General features: G+C 28.2%; 2 protein-coding genes across 3 annotated transcripts; both read left to right on the forward strand.

The window, feature by feature from the left end:
* Nucleotides 1–237: 237 nt before the first annotated feature.
* On the forward strand, nt 238–15,705 carry LOC113797989 (ras-related protein Rap-2b-like). Of its 2 annotated transcripts, XM_027348464.2 has the most exons (5): nt 238–671; nt 744–955; nt 13,782–13,943; nt 14,033–14,191; nt 14,279–15,701. In XM_027348464.2, exons 2-5 carry the CDS (start codon nt 853–855, stop codon nt 14,719–14,721), a joined length of 867 nt encoding a protein of 288 aa, XP_027204265.1. In that variant the 5' UTR covers nt 238–671; nt 744–852; the 3' UTR covers nt 14,722–15,701. The 2 variants fall into 2 exon arrangements, with proteins under 2 accessions (XP_027204265.1, XP_075681370.1); XM_075825255.1 differs by lacking the exons at nt 238–671; nt 744–955 and adding an exon at nt 13,192–13,284 and having other exon boundaries at nt 14,279–15,705.
* LOC113797228 (uncharacterized) lies at nt 5,085–8,684 on the forward strand. The gene has a single exon (XM_075825254.1). The coding sequence runs from the start codon at nt 5,203–5,205 to the stop codon at nt 8,539–8,541; it is 3,339 nt and encodes a 1,112-aa protein (XP_075681369.1). The 5' UTR covers nt 5,085–5,202; the 3' UTR covers nt 8,542–8,684.
* Nucleotides 15,706–15,777: the final 72 nt, after the last annotated feature.

Consider the following 15,777-nt stretch of genomic DNA (forward strand, 5'->3'; position numbering starts at 1 on the left):
TACGTACATTGGATAAGAATCGCATGGAATTCAATATGAAAGTTTAATAATATACATGCGCTCTGCATATAAAAACATACGTCAAATACGTAATTCTGGTTGTCTGTTCAAGGTTTTTGGTTTGTTTATATTTTTTTTTATTCATTGGTATACCAATGATGAAAATAAGGCTATAGCAAAATAATTTTGGGCTGTGTTGTTAGGTCATTCATTCATTTTGTTTTTCAGTGTATCATTGTACATCGAATGAACAATATGAACAGACTCCTCGGTATACAATTTGAATCAAATGATTTTTTTTTGCTGATAAAAATATGATATAAATGCCTTATATGAATTCAAAAGACAAAAACATTTTTTTATGTTTTCTTGTGCGCATACAAATATTTTTTTTCAACCACTTGTTTCATCAATGATTGTGATAATTCTTTTTTTTTCTGGTATAAAAACCGAATCGATTCGTTTGAAACATTGATTATTTTCGAATCGACAAAAAGACAAATGTTTGCTAATGTTTAATTTTGTTTTGGAAATTACTTCAAAGAATTAAATTCCTATTGAATCATTGATTAAAATTTGTGATTTTTTTTGAAAGACTTGCTTCTGATTTTAATTTATTCAAAAAAAATTCTCTTATTTAATTATTTGTCCATGTCCGTGTATTGATTTCGGTAATTTTATCAAAAGTTTTCATTGAAAAATAATGATTTTGAAATTTTCTTCAAATAAATTTTTATATCTAGAAAAAAAACATTTCAAAACTTTTGTTCAATTTCCCACAAACAAAAACAAAACCAAAGAAGAAAAAAAAACGATTTTGATCCAAGGCTTCTGCAAACAAAAGTGAAAAAAATGGCTCCAAGAATGTCACTACCAAGGCTAGGATTTCATTGGCAAAATAAAGAACGAATCTATCTACAATTCAAGGTGGCCGTATTCGGTAGCTCTCGTGTTGGTAAGTAGAATATTGTTTGCTTATTGTTTTTATTTTCGTAAAAAAGTTTTTCCTATTAAAAATTTTCAACTACAATATTTGGGTTTTGTATTTTTTTTAGTCATTGATGATGATAGTTTTCACTGAAGTTTTCATCATTATATTGAATCTAATAAAGAATTTTTCAAAATGGCCTTGCATTTATTGGATAAAATTATTATTATTATTATTGTTTTTGTTGTTTATCCTGTTTGGTTTATTTTCAGACATTTGTTAGAATATATAGTAGTTATAGCTAAAAACATAATATTTTCATCTATATTTGGTTATTTTCAATGTCAAATTCTGTTGCTATTGTTGTTGAATTCGATGAAAAAAAGGATCACGAAAAGCAAAAAACTTCAATGTCTTTATTGATGTTATCTGTTTTTTTTTCTCTCATTAGTTTGCCATATGGTTTTTCATATCGATATAGCTCTTTTTTCTCCTTTCTAATGAAATTATCTAATAAAAAAAATATGAAAAAAAACCTTTTTTTTGCCTTGAAAATTAATCTCATGAAGGTCATTGGAATACATTGTGTTGAAACAATTGTTGAGTACCTATTTATTTGCTATTGATTCATCATTATTATTTATGATTTGTTTTTGTTGTTGTTGTTGTTGTAATTGAATTCTTTCAAATTTGATCAATGTCGGCTAAAACAAGGCCGATTATAATAATGGAAATTTTTTCAATCCTCGTCTACTTTTTCTAAACAAAAATTGCCCAATATAATCAAATATCAATTTGTTTATGGATTTAGGATTAACAAAAAGAAAAAACATCATTCGATCAATGTACTTTCTTTATATACACTTTGTCTATCATTATCAATACCCAATTACAAAAATCAAAGATTTCAAAATGAATAAAATATAAACCCCATCCTGATGAAATTTATAGAGAATCTAAATATTGGTCATCAACAGCAGTCAATTAATTTATTGTATAGATTTAAAATGAAAAAAAACTAATGCTATAATCACCACAGTTGATCCGATTTATATAGATCAATAGTTTGGGAATCAATTTAGCAACTAAAGTAAAAAAAAGTGCATAAAACGATCGTACATTAACATGGCTTATGATGTAATGTGCATTGTACATTGAATTTCGACCCCTTACGAAAAAAATAGCCAATTTTTTTCTATTAACATCAATTTTATTAATAAACATTGAATGTAACTGAAAATTTTTTTAATCTATTACACACAGAAAAATAAAGTCGTAAAATATACGGCAAAATCCATAACATTTTTGGGTTTTAACGTCATCCACAAAATGTTACGTTTTTTTTTTCTTTTTTTTGTATTTCTGGGCAAAATCCATGAAATATTGAGGCAAAAAACTCAAATATTTGTGGCCAAAAAATCATGAAATATTCTGGAAAAGACCTAATATTTCTTGGAAAAATCCATGAAATGTTCTGGAAAAAGACCTAATATTTCTTGGAAAAATCCATGAAATATTCTGGAAAAAGACTGAATATTTTTGGGCAAAAAATCATGAAATATTCTGGTTAAAAATATTTTTATTTACAAAAAAATGCGAAATAAAAGAGAAAAGAAAGATAAATTTAGCCGACTAAGGTGGCATAAAGATCATTTTTTAAATTCATAAACAAAAAGTAAACAAGTTAATCAGTGAATAAAATAATTAAGATTATTGGCCAAGGATAGATTAAAATTCTCCGATTTGTTTGCTTTATTTTCCAGATTATCGCTCAAATCATGGCTATGTGATTTCTAATAATTTATCATGAATGGATGAATCTTCCTTGGTTGCCCTCAGTTCACTACTGATGCTTGCTTGAGTTCCGTATCGCTTCCGATTTCTCGCTCGACCGTTGGAGATTTCCTTATCCAGCCACAACGCTTTCTATTGTTTTTTCGATGCTTTAAGCTGTTACACAAAATAATATTTCTGATTCGAAAAATAGTCAAATGGCAAACGAAAAACAAAAACTTCGTTTAAAAACAAAAATGCTGGATTCGAATTATTTCATTTGTTTAATTGAATTATTAACAATGTTTCGAATGTTAACGAATTGTTTCAAATTTCAAGTTCAATTGTTATGGCTAAATCGAACAAACATCGATTTACCAAATCTTTTCATGAATCGATCATGAATCCAATCAGATATTCAAAAGCAATTTTAGGTTATAAGTTGTTTACGAAGCCACCGAATGACAACAGCCACTAGTTTTGGCTTCATGAACAAATTGCCACATCTGTCCCCTTCATATTTTTAAACCAAATTAGATATTAGTCAATTCGAGTGGAACTCATCGTAGACAAATGAAGGAAGATCCAATCCAATACCTTCTTCTTTAGCCCCATTGAAAAAAATTTGGTTAGGAAACATCCATTTTGTCTGTATGATTATTCTGTCCGGGAGATAGGATTCCATTCTCATTGAAACGTGGTTTCAAATCTATCATTTTTTTTGTAGATCCAACTTCGCAAATTCATTGCAAACGCGATATATTTGGCCGAGTGTCATTCAGTTAACATATTTTTTCAAATCGTACATATTTTATTATGAAATTTTGATAAATCCAAAAAATGAAAATTAAGATTTTAAAATTTTTTCTAAGTCCAGAAATTTTTCATGAAATATTGAGGCTGGTGAAAAAATCCATGAAATATTGAGGCTAGCAGAAAAATCCATGAAATATTGAGGCTAGCAGAAAAATCCATGAAATATTGAGGCTAGCAGAAAAATCCATGAAATGTTTGGGCAAAACAAAAAATCCATGAAATGTTTGGGCTGAGTATAAGATTGGCAAAAAATCATGAAATATTCTGGAAAAAAATCCTAATATTTCACGATTTCAGTTTTCCATAAAATATTGAGGAAAAAAACCATAACATTTTGTGGATGACGTTAAAACCCAAAAATGTTATGGTTTTTTGGCAAAAAATCGAACTATTTTACGTTTCATTTTTCTGTGTGTAATTAATACTGATGATGATGATGATGAAAATTGATGAAACAAAGAAAAAACAAAACAATGGCAAATTAAATTCTATTGCTGTTCTTTTTTTTTGATGTTTAGCCAATACATTTATTTCAGCAACAAAAAATTTAGATTCTAGGATTGAAAATAATTGTTCTTTTTTTTACATTCAATCAATGATACAATCAACTTTTCTTTAGAAAAATAAACGAAAATATAAAGCTTCACCTCTATAGTTGATCAAAGCCTTTACTTGAAAAAAATTGACCAATGTCCATCAGAAATTTCTTTTTGCTAAAATTCTTTGATATTCTATTCTTGTTTTTTTTTATTTTGAAGTTTAATGCCAATGCTAAATTTCATTGCGAAATAGAATATATAAAGCAAAATGAAAAGATTTCTTTTTTTTTTTTTTTTTGGTTTTTGTTTGAATTTTTGTATTATTTAATAATACGATTGAAGAGGGAAACAAATAAATCACTGACCATGAAAAGCTTACCAAGAAGATTTTATATGAAATTTTTTATTTATTAGTTTCTATCACATGATTTCACTATATAAAGTACATACGCATGATATTATTTGATTTTTTTTCCTTTTCCAGTTAAAATATTGATAATAATGATGACAATGATTAAAGTATATCATTATAATTAATAAATGTCATTCCTCTTGAAGATTCCAGACAATAATAATAATCCTTATGCTTAGATTCAATAGATTTAGATGAGATTTTTATTTATTTCCTGGTTTATTTACTTCTATTATGGAATATAATTTTTCTTTAACAATTTTCTAATTTGCCAACATTTTTTTTCCTAGTATCTGAAACGATGATAATTTTATACTGGAATTAGATTCTCTATTGTCGTCATTAGCATTTTAATTGATAGTATTGAATTAAATTAGATTCAATTATTATGATTGTTGATGCAATTTAATTTTTTCAAAAAATACTGAAATGTGATTTTATTAATCGATGGTCAATTGGACAATGTACCGAGGATTTTGTTGATAAATATTTTCATCGATCAATATCGAAAAAAAGAAAATTGTTTTTCGAAAATTTCTATTAAATTTTTTAATATCAGTTTCTTCAATCACTCTTATGATTATAATGATTTTGTTTATCGAAAATGAAATGTCGAAATAGCCGACGTGTGAGCAGGTTGTCTCTGTGGTTTATGCAACGGTTTTTTTGTGGTATTTTAACGATTTCTTAAGCAAAAAGTGCCAAAAAGTGCTAAATTTTATATTAAAAGAATCATGGAAGTACCGGAAGAATTTTGGGACATTGAACCACCGGATCAAAATCAACAAATAGCTCCGAATTTCGAAAATGAAAGCTTACAACCAACTACAAACGAAATTTCGCGAGTGGACAACGTGCCTACACAAACAAACGACGATGCTGCCGCCGTGCCTGAAAGTAGCCAACAACAACAGATCTCGACAATAACATTTGATATCATATTGGAACAAATTATTGAAGATGAAAAAGAAAGCTGGATGAAGAAATTAATCGAAAAGGTGAATATCAAATATAAAGGAAGAATCCCGAGAGGTGGATGGAAAAAGATTACAACGATATATAACCAGAAGATGAATACAAATGAGTCTATGCAGGACATCAAGAACTTGTACAATAAAATCAAAAATGCTCAAAATAATCAAACTGTGACCAGAAATCAAGAAGGAGATGAAATAGTGGTGCCTGAAATCAAAAATGTGCAATTATATAAACAAATCAAACAACAAATAGTGAAAAATTTCGACAAATATGTGATAAATAATGAAAAGAAAGAACGAACACGAAAAGTTTACAGCGAAGAAGTCCAACATGATGTGTTAGATATGATCAACAAAGTAGTGAAAGATCCGATATATGAAGAGAAGATAATAACGATTAAAGACTATAATAATACGATTTATACGTGTCAAAAAACATATATGGAGGTGACAGAACGATCTGGTAAAGAGTCGACATGGCGCGAAGCGATCAACAAAAAGATTGAAGATCTCAAGGAAGATTTCAAAATACTAGAAAAGTATGCCCCGACCGAAAAACCAACGAAAGAAGTTAAAACGATATGTAGTAAAAACCGAGTTCATTCCAATAATAGCGAAAAAGTCATCCAATTAAAAGATCAGATCTACGAAAGAATCGAAAAACATCAAAAGAGATTGCGGATAGCAGAAAACCGCAAAGTGTTCAGAAAAAACAACCGAAATTTTGAATTCAACCGCAAACGATTCTACCGTAGCTTAGGAGACGAACAACTGAAGATAAGTGAATCCATCAACAACTATGAAACACTGGAATTTTGGCAAAATATATGGGCTAAGGAAGACAGTGAAGAAAACTGCGAAGAGCTAATAGACGCCCTACCGACCAACAATCTGAATATCGAAACCACGAATGAAAAAGTAAAAGAAGTTGTAGAAAAGATAATCAAATACTTGCCAGCTTGGAAGACGCCGGGACACGATTGTGTACATAACTTCTTCATAAAAAAGATAACAGCACTACACGGGAAACTAATTGAAATAATAACAGAAGCAGTGAATGATCCGGAAAAAATAGATCCCGAAATGTATATTGGAACGACATATCTCATTCCTAAAAAAGAAAATGCCAGTCACCCGAAGGAGCTGAGGCCAATAACTTGCCTTCCGAACATCTACAAGTTATTGAGTAAAGTGATCCAAACCATGATAAGTGAATTGTGTGATCTCAACGATACGATATCTAGCAACCAGATGGGAACAAGAAGGAGATGCCAAGGTGCAAAGCAACAGGCGTTGGTAAATAAAAATCTGAACATATCAAATGACAATGGGCTAAAAACGTCTTGGATAGACATTCAAAAAGCGTATGATAGTGTTGGCCATCAATATCTCGAACAATGTCTCAACAAACTGAATATTCCAAACAATATGATACGATTCGTCCAAAGAATGTTAAAAAACCAGAGAACAAAATTGATTCTTAACAAAGAAGAAATCGGAATAGCAAGAATAGAAAAAGGGATTCTGCAAGGTGATTCTTTATCTCCCCAGCTATTCGTAATTGCCATGGAGCCGCTGAGCCGAATACTCAACAGAAACTGTGATAAAGTACAGATCTACGACACTAATTTCAAAAGAAATCATTTAATCTTCATAGATGATATAAAATTATTGGCGAAAGATGAACAAGACCTCCAAGAATTATGCTTCTATACGAAGTCATGCTTGAAACAGATGGGGTTCCAAGTAAATGAACAGAAGTCTGCTAGCAATATAGATAGTGAGCAGGCTTTTGGTGAAGAAATCGACAACGAAAAAGGATACAAGTACCTTGGAGTACTGGAAGATTCAAGAAATGTATTTAAAGAAGAAAATAAAAAGCTGATAGAGGAGAAAATTATTGAGAGAACTGAAAAATTATGTCAAACAAAGCTTAACGCAAAAAACCTGATGCACGCTATTAACGAATATGCCATTTCGACCATTAACTATTATGTAGGTCTATTGAACTACGAGATGTATGAGTTCGATGGTATTGACCAAAAAATAAGAAATATACTACAGAAACACGGAGTGATTAGAAATGCTTCGAATATTGACCGACTATACCTGGCAAGAGACGAATTAGGCCGAGGACTGTGTAATATCAGTGAAAAGGCAGAAATCATGATGATGAACCTACATGACCAGATGGAGAAAAGTACCGAATATTGTCCTGTAATAGAAGTCGAAAAGAATTTGATGACGCAAATGGGTCTGATCAAAGAAGTATTGAAGAGAAAATATCAGATAGGTGACGAAGATCTAGAAGCGAAAACAATCAAAGCTAAACAAAAAGAGATCAGAATGAATCGAATAATGGAAAAAAACATGCACCGAATATTGTTTGAAAATGAAGATGGACATATTGACACAAAACAGTCATCGCTGTGGCTACGAAAAGGAAATATAAGCCCTCAGGAAGAAGGATCGATATGTAAACTACAAGACCGAAATGTGTTTTTCAACCGGATGAGATGCCCGCATTGCAAGAAAGGCACTATGAGCGTCGAGCACCTAGCAACTAATTGTGGCGGAATGTTAAGTTTCGATTATAAAAAACGTCATGATGATGTTGTGAGATGCATTCACCTCATGTTTGCTAAGAAATATGGACTGTCGAAGAGCAAAAAGCTGAAGAATTACAAAGTGGAGAACGTGATATCAAACGAGAGAGTACGAATCAAGTCGGATGTAGCTGTGATTACGGACAATAGAATCCCAAATAACAAGCCGGACTTGATGATCCACGATTTGAAGACAAACGATATCCTATTGGTGGAAGTAGGAATCACTAGTAAGAGAATATTGCCCAATACTGAAACAACAAAGAGGAGGAAGTACGAATTATTGGCCAACGAACTAAAATCAATGTACGGCAGTAAAGTGATGGTGGCCCCGATTGTGATAACGTGGGATGGATTGGTGACTAGACACCACAGAAAGCACGCGGAAAGTTTGGGGATAAGTGACAAAATCCAAGCATATATCCAAGGTCAGGTGCTGAAGAGAACCTTGGAGAGTGTAAGGATAGACGTCACGAACCCCCAGGACTAGAAGGGGAATTCAACTGACATCCATCGACATAGTGAGACGTGAATGCAAATAATTACCACCACATTGTATATATGATGTTAATTTTGTATTGCTATTTCTGTTTTTATAATTTTTAAATGATTGAATAAAAAATGTTTATCGAAAATGAAAAAAAGTTTCAATTAAAAATTAATAATAACAAGCAACAGAAGAATAGAATTTTTAACAACACACTCTTCTCATTAATATTTTCTCAATTACAATCATACGACGTCAGGTCATAAACCTTTTAGTATTTTTCTTTTCTTTGGCTATCATTATTTTCAAGTTGATATCATCATTTAATAATAATTATAATGAAAAAAAATTTTCATTCAGAATCAAATTTCAAGATCAAAAACTTTTCAAACACACACACACACAACTAATACCTAATACTGATCATCAAATCCTAAAATTTGAATCAAAAATGATAGGAATTTTTTAATTAATTAATAATAACATCTCTTCTACTTGAAACACGTTGCTACAAATGATTAGTTATATTCAGTCAAATGGCAATAATATCTGATTACAATTGCTTTATCAAAAAAAAACGACAACTATTTAGTTTCTTATAAGAAAACAAAAAGACCAAAAATAAATTCTGGAATTCATAGAATTTGTTTTTTTTTTGGTAGTGTCATTATTATTATAGATTTCATATCAATGAACTCGAAAATGAATAGATTTTTGTAAAAAGTTTGTTTTTCTATGTAGGCGTATTTACATTCACACAAACACACACTAAATCCCTTATTCGAATGACATGATAAGTAAGTAATTGATAATTTATTCATGATATAATCAAAGATTGATGATAGGAAAAATATAAGTAATATTATAAGTAATATTTATTCTTTGAAAATGAAATGAAATGATAAATCATAATGATAGTGATTATATAATTTATCATCATTGATTCAATATCAATGTGTGTGTGTGTAAATAAAAAGTTATGAAATTTTTAATGATTAATCATTTTCTTTTTTCTTTTTTTTTTGACAATTGAATTTATTCATAAGTCATATAGAATTTTAGATTCTCATTGAATTTTAGTGAAAAACAAATAATAATAATAATGAAAACCAATTCTGAACAATGAACTTGAATTTTTTGTCAGTTGATTTTTTGTTGTTGTTGTTTTCTTGTGAAAACCAACAGAAAAAAAATCTTTCTTTCTTTTGTCTAATTCTTGATAATTTGTACATGTTAATTTTTAGAGTGAACAAAAAAAACAAAAGATATTCGAATCAAATTTATTCAAATGAAAATAAAAATTTGCCAAATAAAGATTCATCAATCAACAAACCAAATTATGTGAATAATCAACTCTTTTTTCACAGCCCTTTTATCAAACAAAAATAATTTGATTGTGAAAAAAAATTCTTGCAATATTTTCTACCGCATTCCAATCTATCATCATCATTATTGTCATAATGATAATGTTACTGGAATTTAGTAAAGAAAAAAGAAAAGTTCCTTTATTTCTTTCGTCTTTATTTCTTCTGTCTCTTTTTCTCGATAATTTCTTTTCCCAAAAAAATTACCCATAAAATTACTAAAGCGAATAAACTATATGTGTTAAAATGTAAATGTATAGGTGATGAAATATTTTTTGATTGAAAAAGAAGAAGAAAATTCTTTGGAATTGCACACAATACGCGCTAGATACAATATGAATAAATATTCAAATGTAATAATCAAATGTCAATCATTGATTGCTTAGTCATGTTTGTGATTTAAAAAAAAATAAACAGAATAAAGAATAATTTGATCAAACACACTTCTTTATGTCAAATTCTCATTTTATTTCATTCATCGATCCTTTGTTATCTCGAACTTTTATATGGAAACTGTAAAAACGAATAAAAAAAAGAAGCCGAATCAATTTCCCATTCAATTGGTACAAAAAAAAACGGCAACAAACTGACAAGCAAAAAATAAAAATTCTTGTTTTTTCTTCATTACAAATCCTGGTACATTAATTTTTTCTTATCTAATTCATATTGTATGTAAAAGTTTGATGTCCTGATAACAGTTTCGGTTATGGTTCTCTTTATCTTTCTCTTTTTTTTATCTCCATTCGTATGTCATTCACCTTTTTATTGAATTTGTTTTGTTGTTGATCATCATTCAAACAGGAATTTAACAGCTTAGTTAAGCTTCATACAAAGAATAATGTGTGTGTGTATTTTTTTATGTATGTTCATGCTCCTATATAAACTATTAAATGAATTAAACATTATATGATTCACACTTATGATCCCTAAACATTATGTTATATGAGAAATTCTTTTGTTTGAATTCCTACGATGCTTCAATATATTGTATATCCAGGAATCATCACTATATTATCGAACCGGAAAATCTAGAATCTAATAACACATGATCAACAGCAATATTTGTTATCGAATAACACTGAATAAATTGATTAGTTAAACTGATATGTTGATCTGAACAATCAAGAAAAACAAGAAACAAAAACTTTTCCCACTCATCCAATAAAATGTTTTGGTTTTGGTTTTTTGTTCAATCGTTTCCGCATCGATCCATCAATATGATGATGCTTGAAAGATAAGAATAGTTGAATGTTTCAAATGATTTAAAAGTTCATTGATACCAAAACAAAACAAGGAAAAAATTCAAACGATGACAATGATGAGTGAAAGTTTTTTTTTGAAAGAATATTTATTTCCCTGTTTTTTTTTGAGTGAAATTGATATGTAATATGTAATATAATTTGAAATCTTGTCATAATTTTCATAGCGTATTTTTGTTTCTTTATTGAATTATCAAGTTTAGATCAAATTAAATGTTCATTCTATTACTTCTTTTATTTCATTTCAAATAAGAGACAAAAAATGACATTGATATTTGCTAATAAATTCATAAATTTTTGAAATGTCTGATATGAAAGAAAAAATGTGAATTTTTCTCCCAAAAAAAAACAATGTAAATCTTTATTTCTTATATTTCTTCGATTTCCCAAATGGGAGATGGAATTCTTTTATTTCGATTTCAATTCCATGAATGAAATCTGATTACTGAACCTGGATATTTTTCCTGATGATAATAAATTGAAATTCATTTATGAATGTCAATCAATTACAGTAAATATTTGGGCAACAGCTCAAATCAACACTCACAGTATGTTATTTGAGAGCTTGAAAATGAGCAAATAACATTTTTTTCTTGCATATCTTGAAAACGAAAGAATGGGTAATCTTTGGTTATTTAGAAAACAAGGAAGAAAAAAAGGTGTATGGTTTGAATTTCCAAAATCAAAATTCAAATTCTCGAAATCTGTCGAAAAAAAATTCACTCAAAATCATAAATTTTCATTTGATGGGTCTTTAAAAAAAAGAAAAATCGAGAAAATGAATAGAATCTTTCTCTAGTAAATTCTCTATAATTCAAAAAAAATTGTTTTGAATAAAAAAATAACAAATTTCAACTCAAATTTCAACAATAAATAATTCATTGCCAAGGACATCATTGTTTTTTTTGTTTTGTTAATTAAATTTTGATTGTTAATGTTATTCTCCAAAAATAAATAGAAAAATTCTTTTCAAAAAAAACATTCAATTCAAACTACATAATGATAATAATAAACAAAAATGTCACGAACAAACATTACATTCAGGATCAGTCAAACAATGAAATATAAATGAATGTGAATCCACCTGAAGAAGAAAAACCTAGAAAAAAAGGAAGCCTAAAAAATACATTGTGAAAAAAATTTGATTATTAAAAATTTAAATATTACAAAACAAAACATGAGAAGAAGCTTATTTAGAAAAACAAATAAAACATCCAGACCAAATCAAAACAAACCGAAAAATACATTGTTTCAACGAATAAAATAGTTTGGTTGGAGATAGAAAAAAAATTGTTTTTCAGACGAATCTCTCGGCAATAAACTTGAAATGACATTCAATCAAATATTTTAAATTCTATTTTATAACCAAAAAAAACTTGATATTATTTTTCTATGGCTTTCAATTCATTTGTTTGTTTGTTTGTTTACAATTTCACAAAACAAAAATCCATTTGTCATTTCAAAATCTCAAAATCCATTTATTGATCAATGATGTTTATATTTTGATGATTTGCAGGCTCAAGGGTTCCTGATGGTAACAAACAAACACACTAATATATTATATATCGAGTTTTTTTGTTTTTTGTTTTGTTTTGTTTTGTTAGTTTGAAAATTCTTGTCGAGTGCAATAAACTTTTAAAGTTTTTCAGTATTCTGGATGTTTGATTGTTATATATCAAATTACGGTTTCATGATCTTGCTTCCTATGTTTATGTTTAACCAAAGCAAAAAAAAATATATGGAAGAAATGTTTATCGGTGTTTTTGTCAACAACAACATTATCAGGATATTTGTTTCCAACAAAAATCAATAGATTTTAAAAATAATAATGGAAAATAACGAAAACAAATCATGAGAACAAAAGAAAAAACAAATCACTTGAAAATGGATAACCACTGATAATCACAAAAAAAATTCTTCCTATTTTGTTTGAGAATTTTGAAAATATTTACCATTTTTTTCTGTATAAAAAATGTTATAAATCTATGAGTTTTTTTGTATAAATAAATAAAAACAAAACAAAAAATGTTGTCATCACTATTTGGCAGATTGTTTTTCTACAAAATCCAAATGCATAACAAATGGTTATCGAATGATTACTTATTCCAATATAACATATTCTAGTAATGGATAAAATGAATAATGATCAACATTCATATTAGAATCAAAATGACAAATTATATTTTTCTTTTATTCTTTCTCTTCTCGCCTATTATTTCTGTCTATTATTCGAAATATTTATTTTGTTGATTCAATTCGATTACGATACAATCCGTACATCGTGATCATATATCTGGATCATTGATCTGATTTTCACATCTCTCTAGAGGTTGTTGTTGTTGTTGTTGTTTTGTTTCCCGTAATAATTCCATTATTTGAATTATTTTGAGATGTTTATCCAATCTGCCAATAATGTTACTATTTTTAGCAACATTTGTTTGTTTGTTTTCGATCAATTATTTTCATTATTATTACAGTTTCGAATACAAATACAAAACAAAAAATAAAATTTTTTCCATTCACCATTTTATGTATTACATAATCATTAATCACTGAATTGAGTTCAAAAATATAGATTTTTAAAATATTTTCTTTTTTTTCGGAATTTCTTTCGAAACAGGAAAAACATCAATCGTAAGACGTATTCTACCAACATCAACATTTGTTGAAGAACATATACCAACCGTTGAAGAATTACATCAAGTTGAATTCAAAACACGTAATTCAGATATGACCATTATGTTAGATTTACTCGATACATCGGGTACCTATCCATTTCCTGGTAATTATTATTGTTGCTCTATTTTTTTCGAATGTTTTTTGAATCCATAATTCATCTATATTTTTTCTTTTTGATTTATTAAATTAAAGCAATGCGTGATCTGGCCATACAAACAGCCGATGCATTTATACTTGTATATGCTGTCGATGATCAAGAATCATTGGATGAAGTATGCCGCCTTAAAGAACATATTATAAAATTAAGAGGACCAAATATTCCACCATTAGTAGTGGTTGCCAATAAAATTGGTTAGTATTACAATCAGATTTTTGGATTTAATCCATTAGAGATATATTTATTGATTGTTTTTTTTTGTTTTGTATTTGATTTATTAGATTTAACTGAATCTCGAGTTATCGATGTTAATCTTATCGATTCAATCATCAGTATTGATTGGGAATTTGGTCATGTTGAATGTTCAGCCAAAAATGATGAAAATATTAAACGTATTTTAAGCCAATTATTCCGACAAAAATTGATTAATGAAGCACGACGAATGGAAAAAGAAAAAAATGTTCAAACCAATAATATTGTGACAAACAGTAACAATAACAACAACAATCTTACTACAGTATCGATCGATAAAGGAAATGAATCCGATCCGGATATATCACCATCACGATCATCAATATCATCGGAAAAATTATTTTTTGGTGATGATTTTTATGGAAGTTGTAATAGCCTTAATGATTCAAGAAAAAATTCAATCAGTGATACAGATGAATTTGAATATAGGCTTCGAAATGGATTCAAAAATAATAATTGTATTATTTCATGATGATGATGATAAAAATTGTTTTTGGCTCTTTTTTCAAAAAAACAACCAAAATTATTGATGCCACATTTTTTACAAAAAAAAATTGTTTACAATTCCGGACACAAGACGGCAGCGTTTCTCTTCAAAAAAATTTGCATCTTTTTTCCGTTTGGATCTTAAATGATATGCTTATTTTCTTGTTTTTTGATGGTTTCTTTCTTCTTTTTTTGGATATCCATTTACAAAATATGGACAACAAAACAAAAATACACGATTAACTAACTTACACACACACACACACACACACACACACACACACACACACACATGAATGTAAACGTTGAAAAATTCATAATTTGATCTTTAAATTTTATACTAAAAATATTTACTGAATTTACTTTGACATCATCATCATCATAATTATATTCATTCATTTTGAATTCTATACTTACTTACAAATTTACAAACACACACTCTCACACACAAACATTGCATGATTTACATTTAAAAGTTAACAATGATCAACTTTCTAAAAAAACTGATCAAAAATAATACAAAAAAAAACGAACAAAATGAAAAAAAAATTCTATCATTTTACCCACAACCATTTTAGATTCATTTAAATTCATCATTTTTTTTGTTGTTGTTTATTTTCATCTTTTGATTGATATTTTTTTTTCCTTTCCTTTTCCTTCATAATATTCAGTGAAAAATATTTTCACCGTTTTTTTTGATTGATTAATTCATCTTTACAATGATTATATATCTTTTTACTTTTTATTTTTTTTTCTGTGTGATTGGCGCGAAATTTAAATTTTACATTTTGTCATTCATTCATTATTCAATTATATATTCATCTTTTACAATTCACAGAAATTTTTTCGTTGTTGTTGTCCGATAATTTCATTTTTCTTTTTCTGTGTGTGTGATTCTATTTTTGTTTCACTCATTTCATCATTTGATGGCAGTTTTTTTTGGCCAAATCTCATCATCATTGTCCATTTATTACAAATATATTCATAAATGTAAAATGTTGATTGAAAAAAGAGAAATTAAAATTAATTTTTTTTGTTTGAA

The sequence above is a fragment of the Dermatophagoides pteronyssinus genome, unplaced genomic scaffold, assembly GCF_027571235.1.
Source record: "Dermatophagoides pteronyssinus isolate colony J.1.1.1.1 unplaced genomic scaffold, Derpt_VIB-CSIC_2022.12 sq0003, whole genome shotgun sequence".
NCBI lineage: Eukaryota > Metazoa > Arthropoda > Arachnida > Sarcoptiformes > Pyroglyphidae > Dermatophagoides > Dermatophagoides pteronyssinus.

Coding starts and splice junctions, on each gene's coding strand:
- LOC113797989 (XM_027348464.2), top strand. CDS start 853: ATGGCTCCAAGAATGTCACTACCAAGGCTAGGATTTCATTGGCAAAAT. Junction 956..13,781: donor ATTCGGTAGCTCTCGTGTTG/GTAAGTAGAATA, acceptor CTTTCGAAACAG/GAAAAACATCAATCGTAAGA. Junction 13,944..14,032: donor GGGTACCTATCCATTTCCTG/GTAATTATTATT, acceptor ATTAAATTAAAG/CAATGCGTGATCTGGCCATA.
- LOC113797228 (XM_075825254.1), top strand. CDS start 5,203: ATGGAAGTACCGGAAGAATTTTGGGACATTGAACCACCGGATCAAAAT.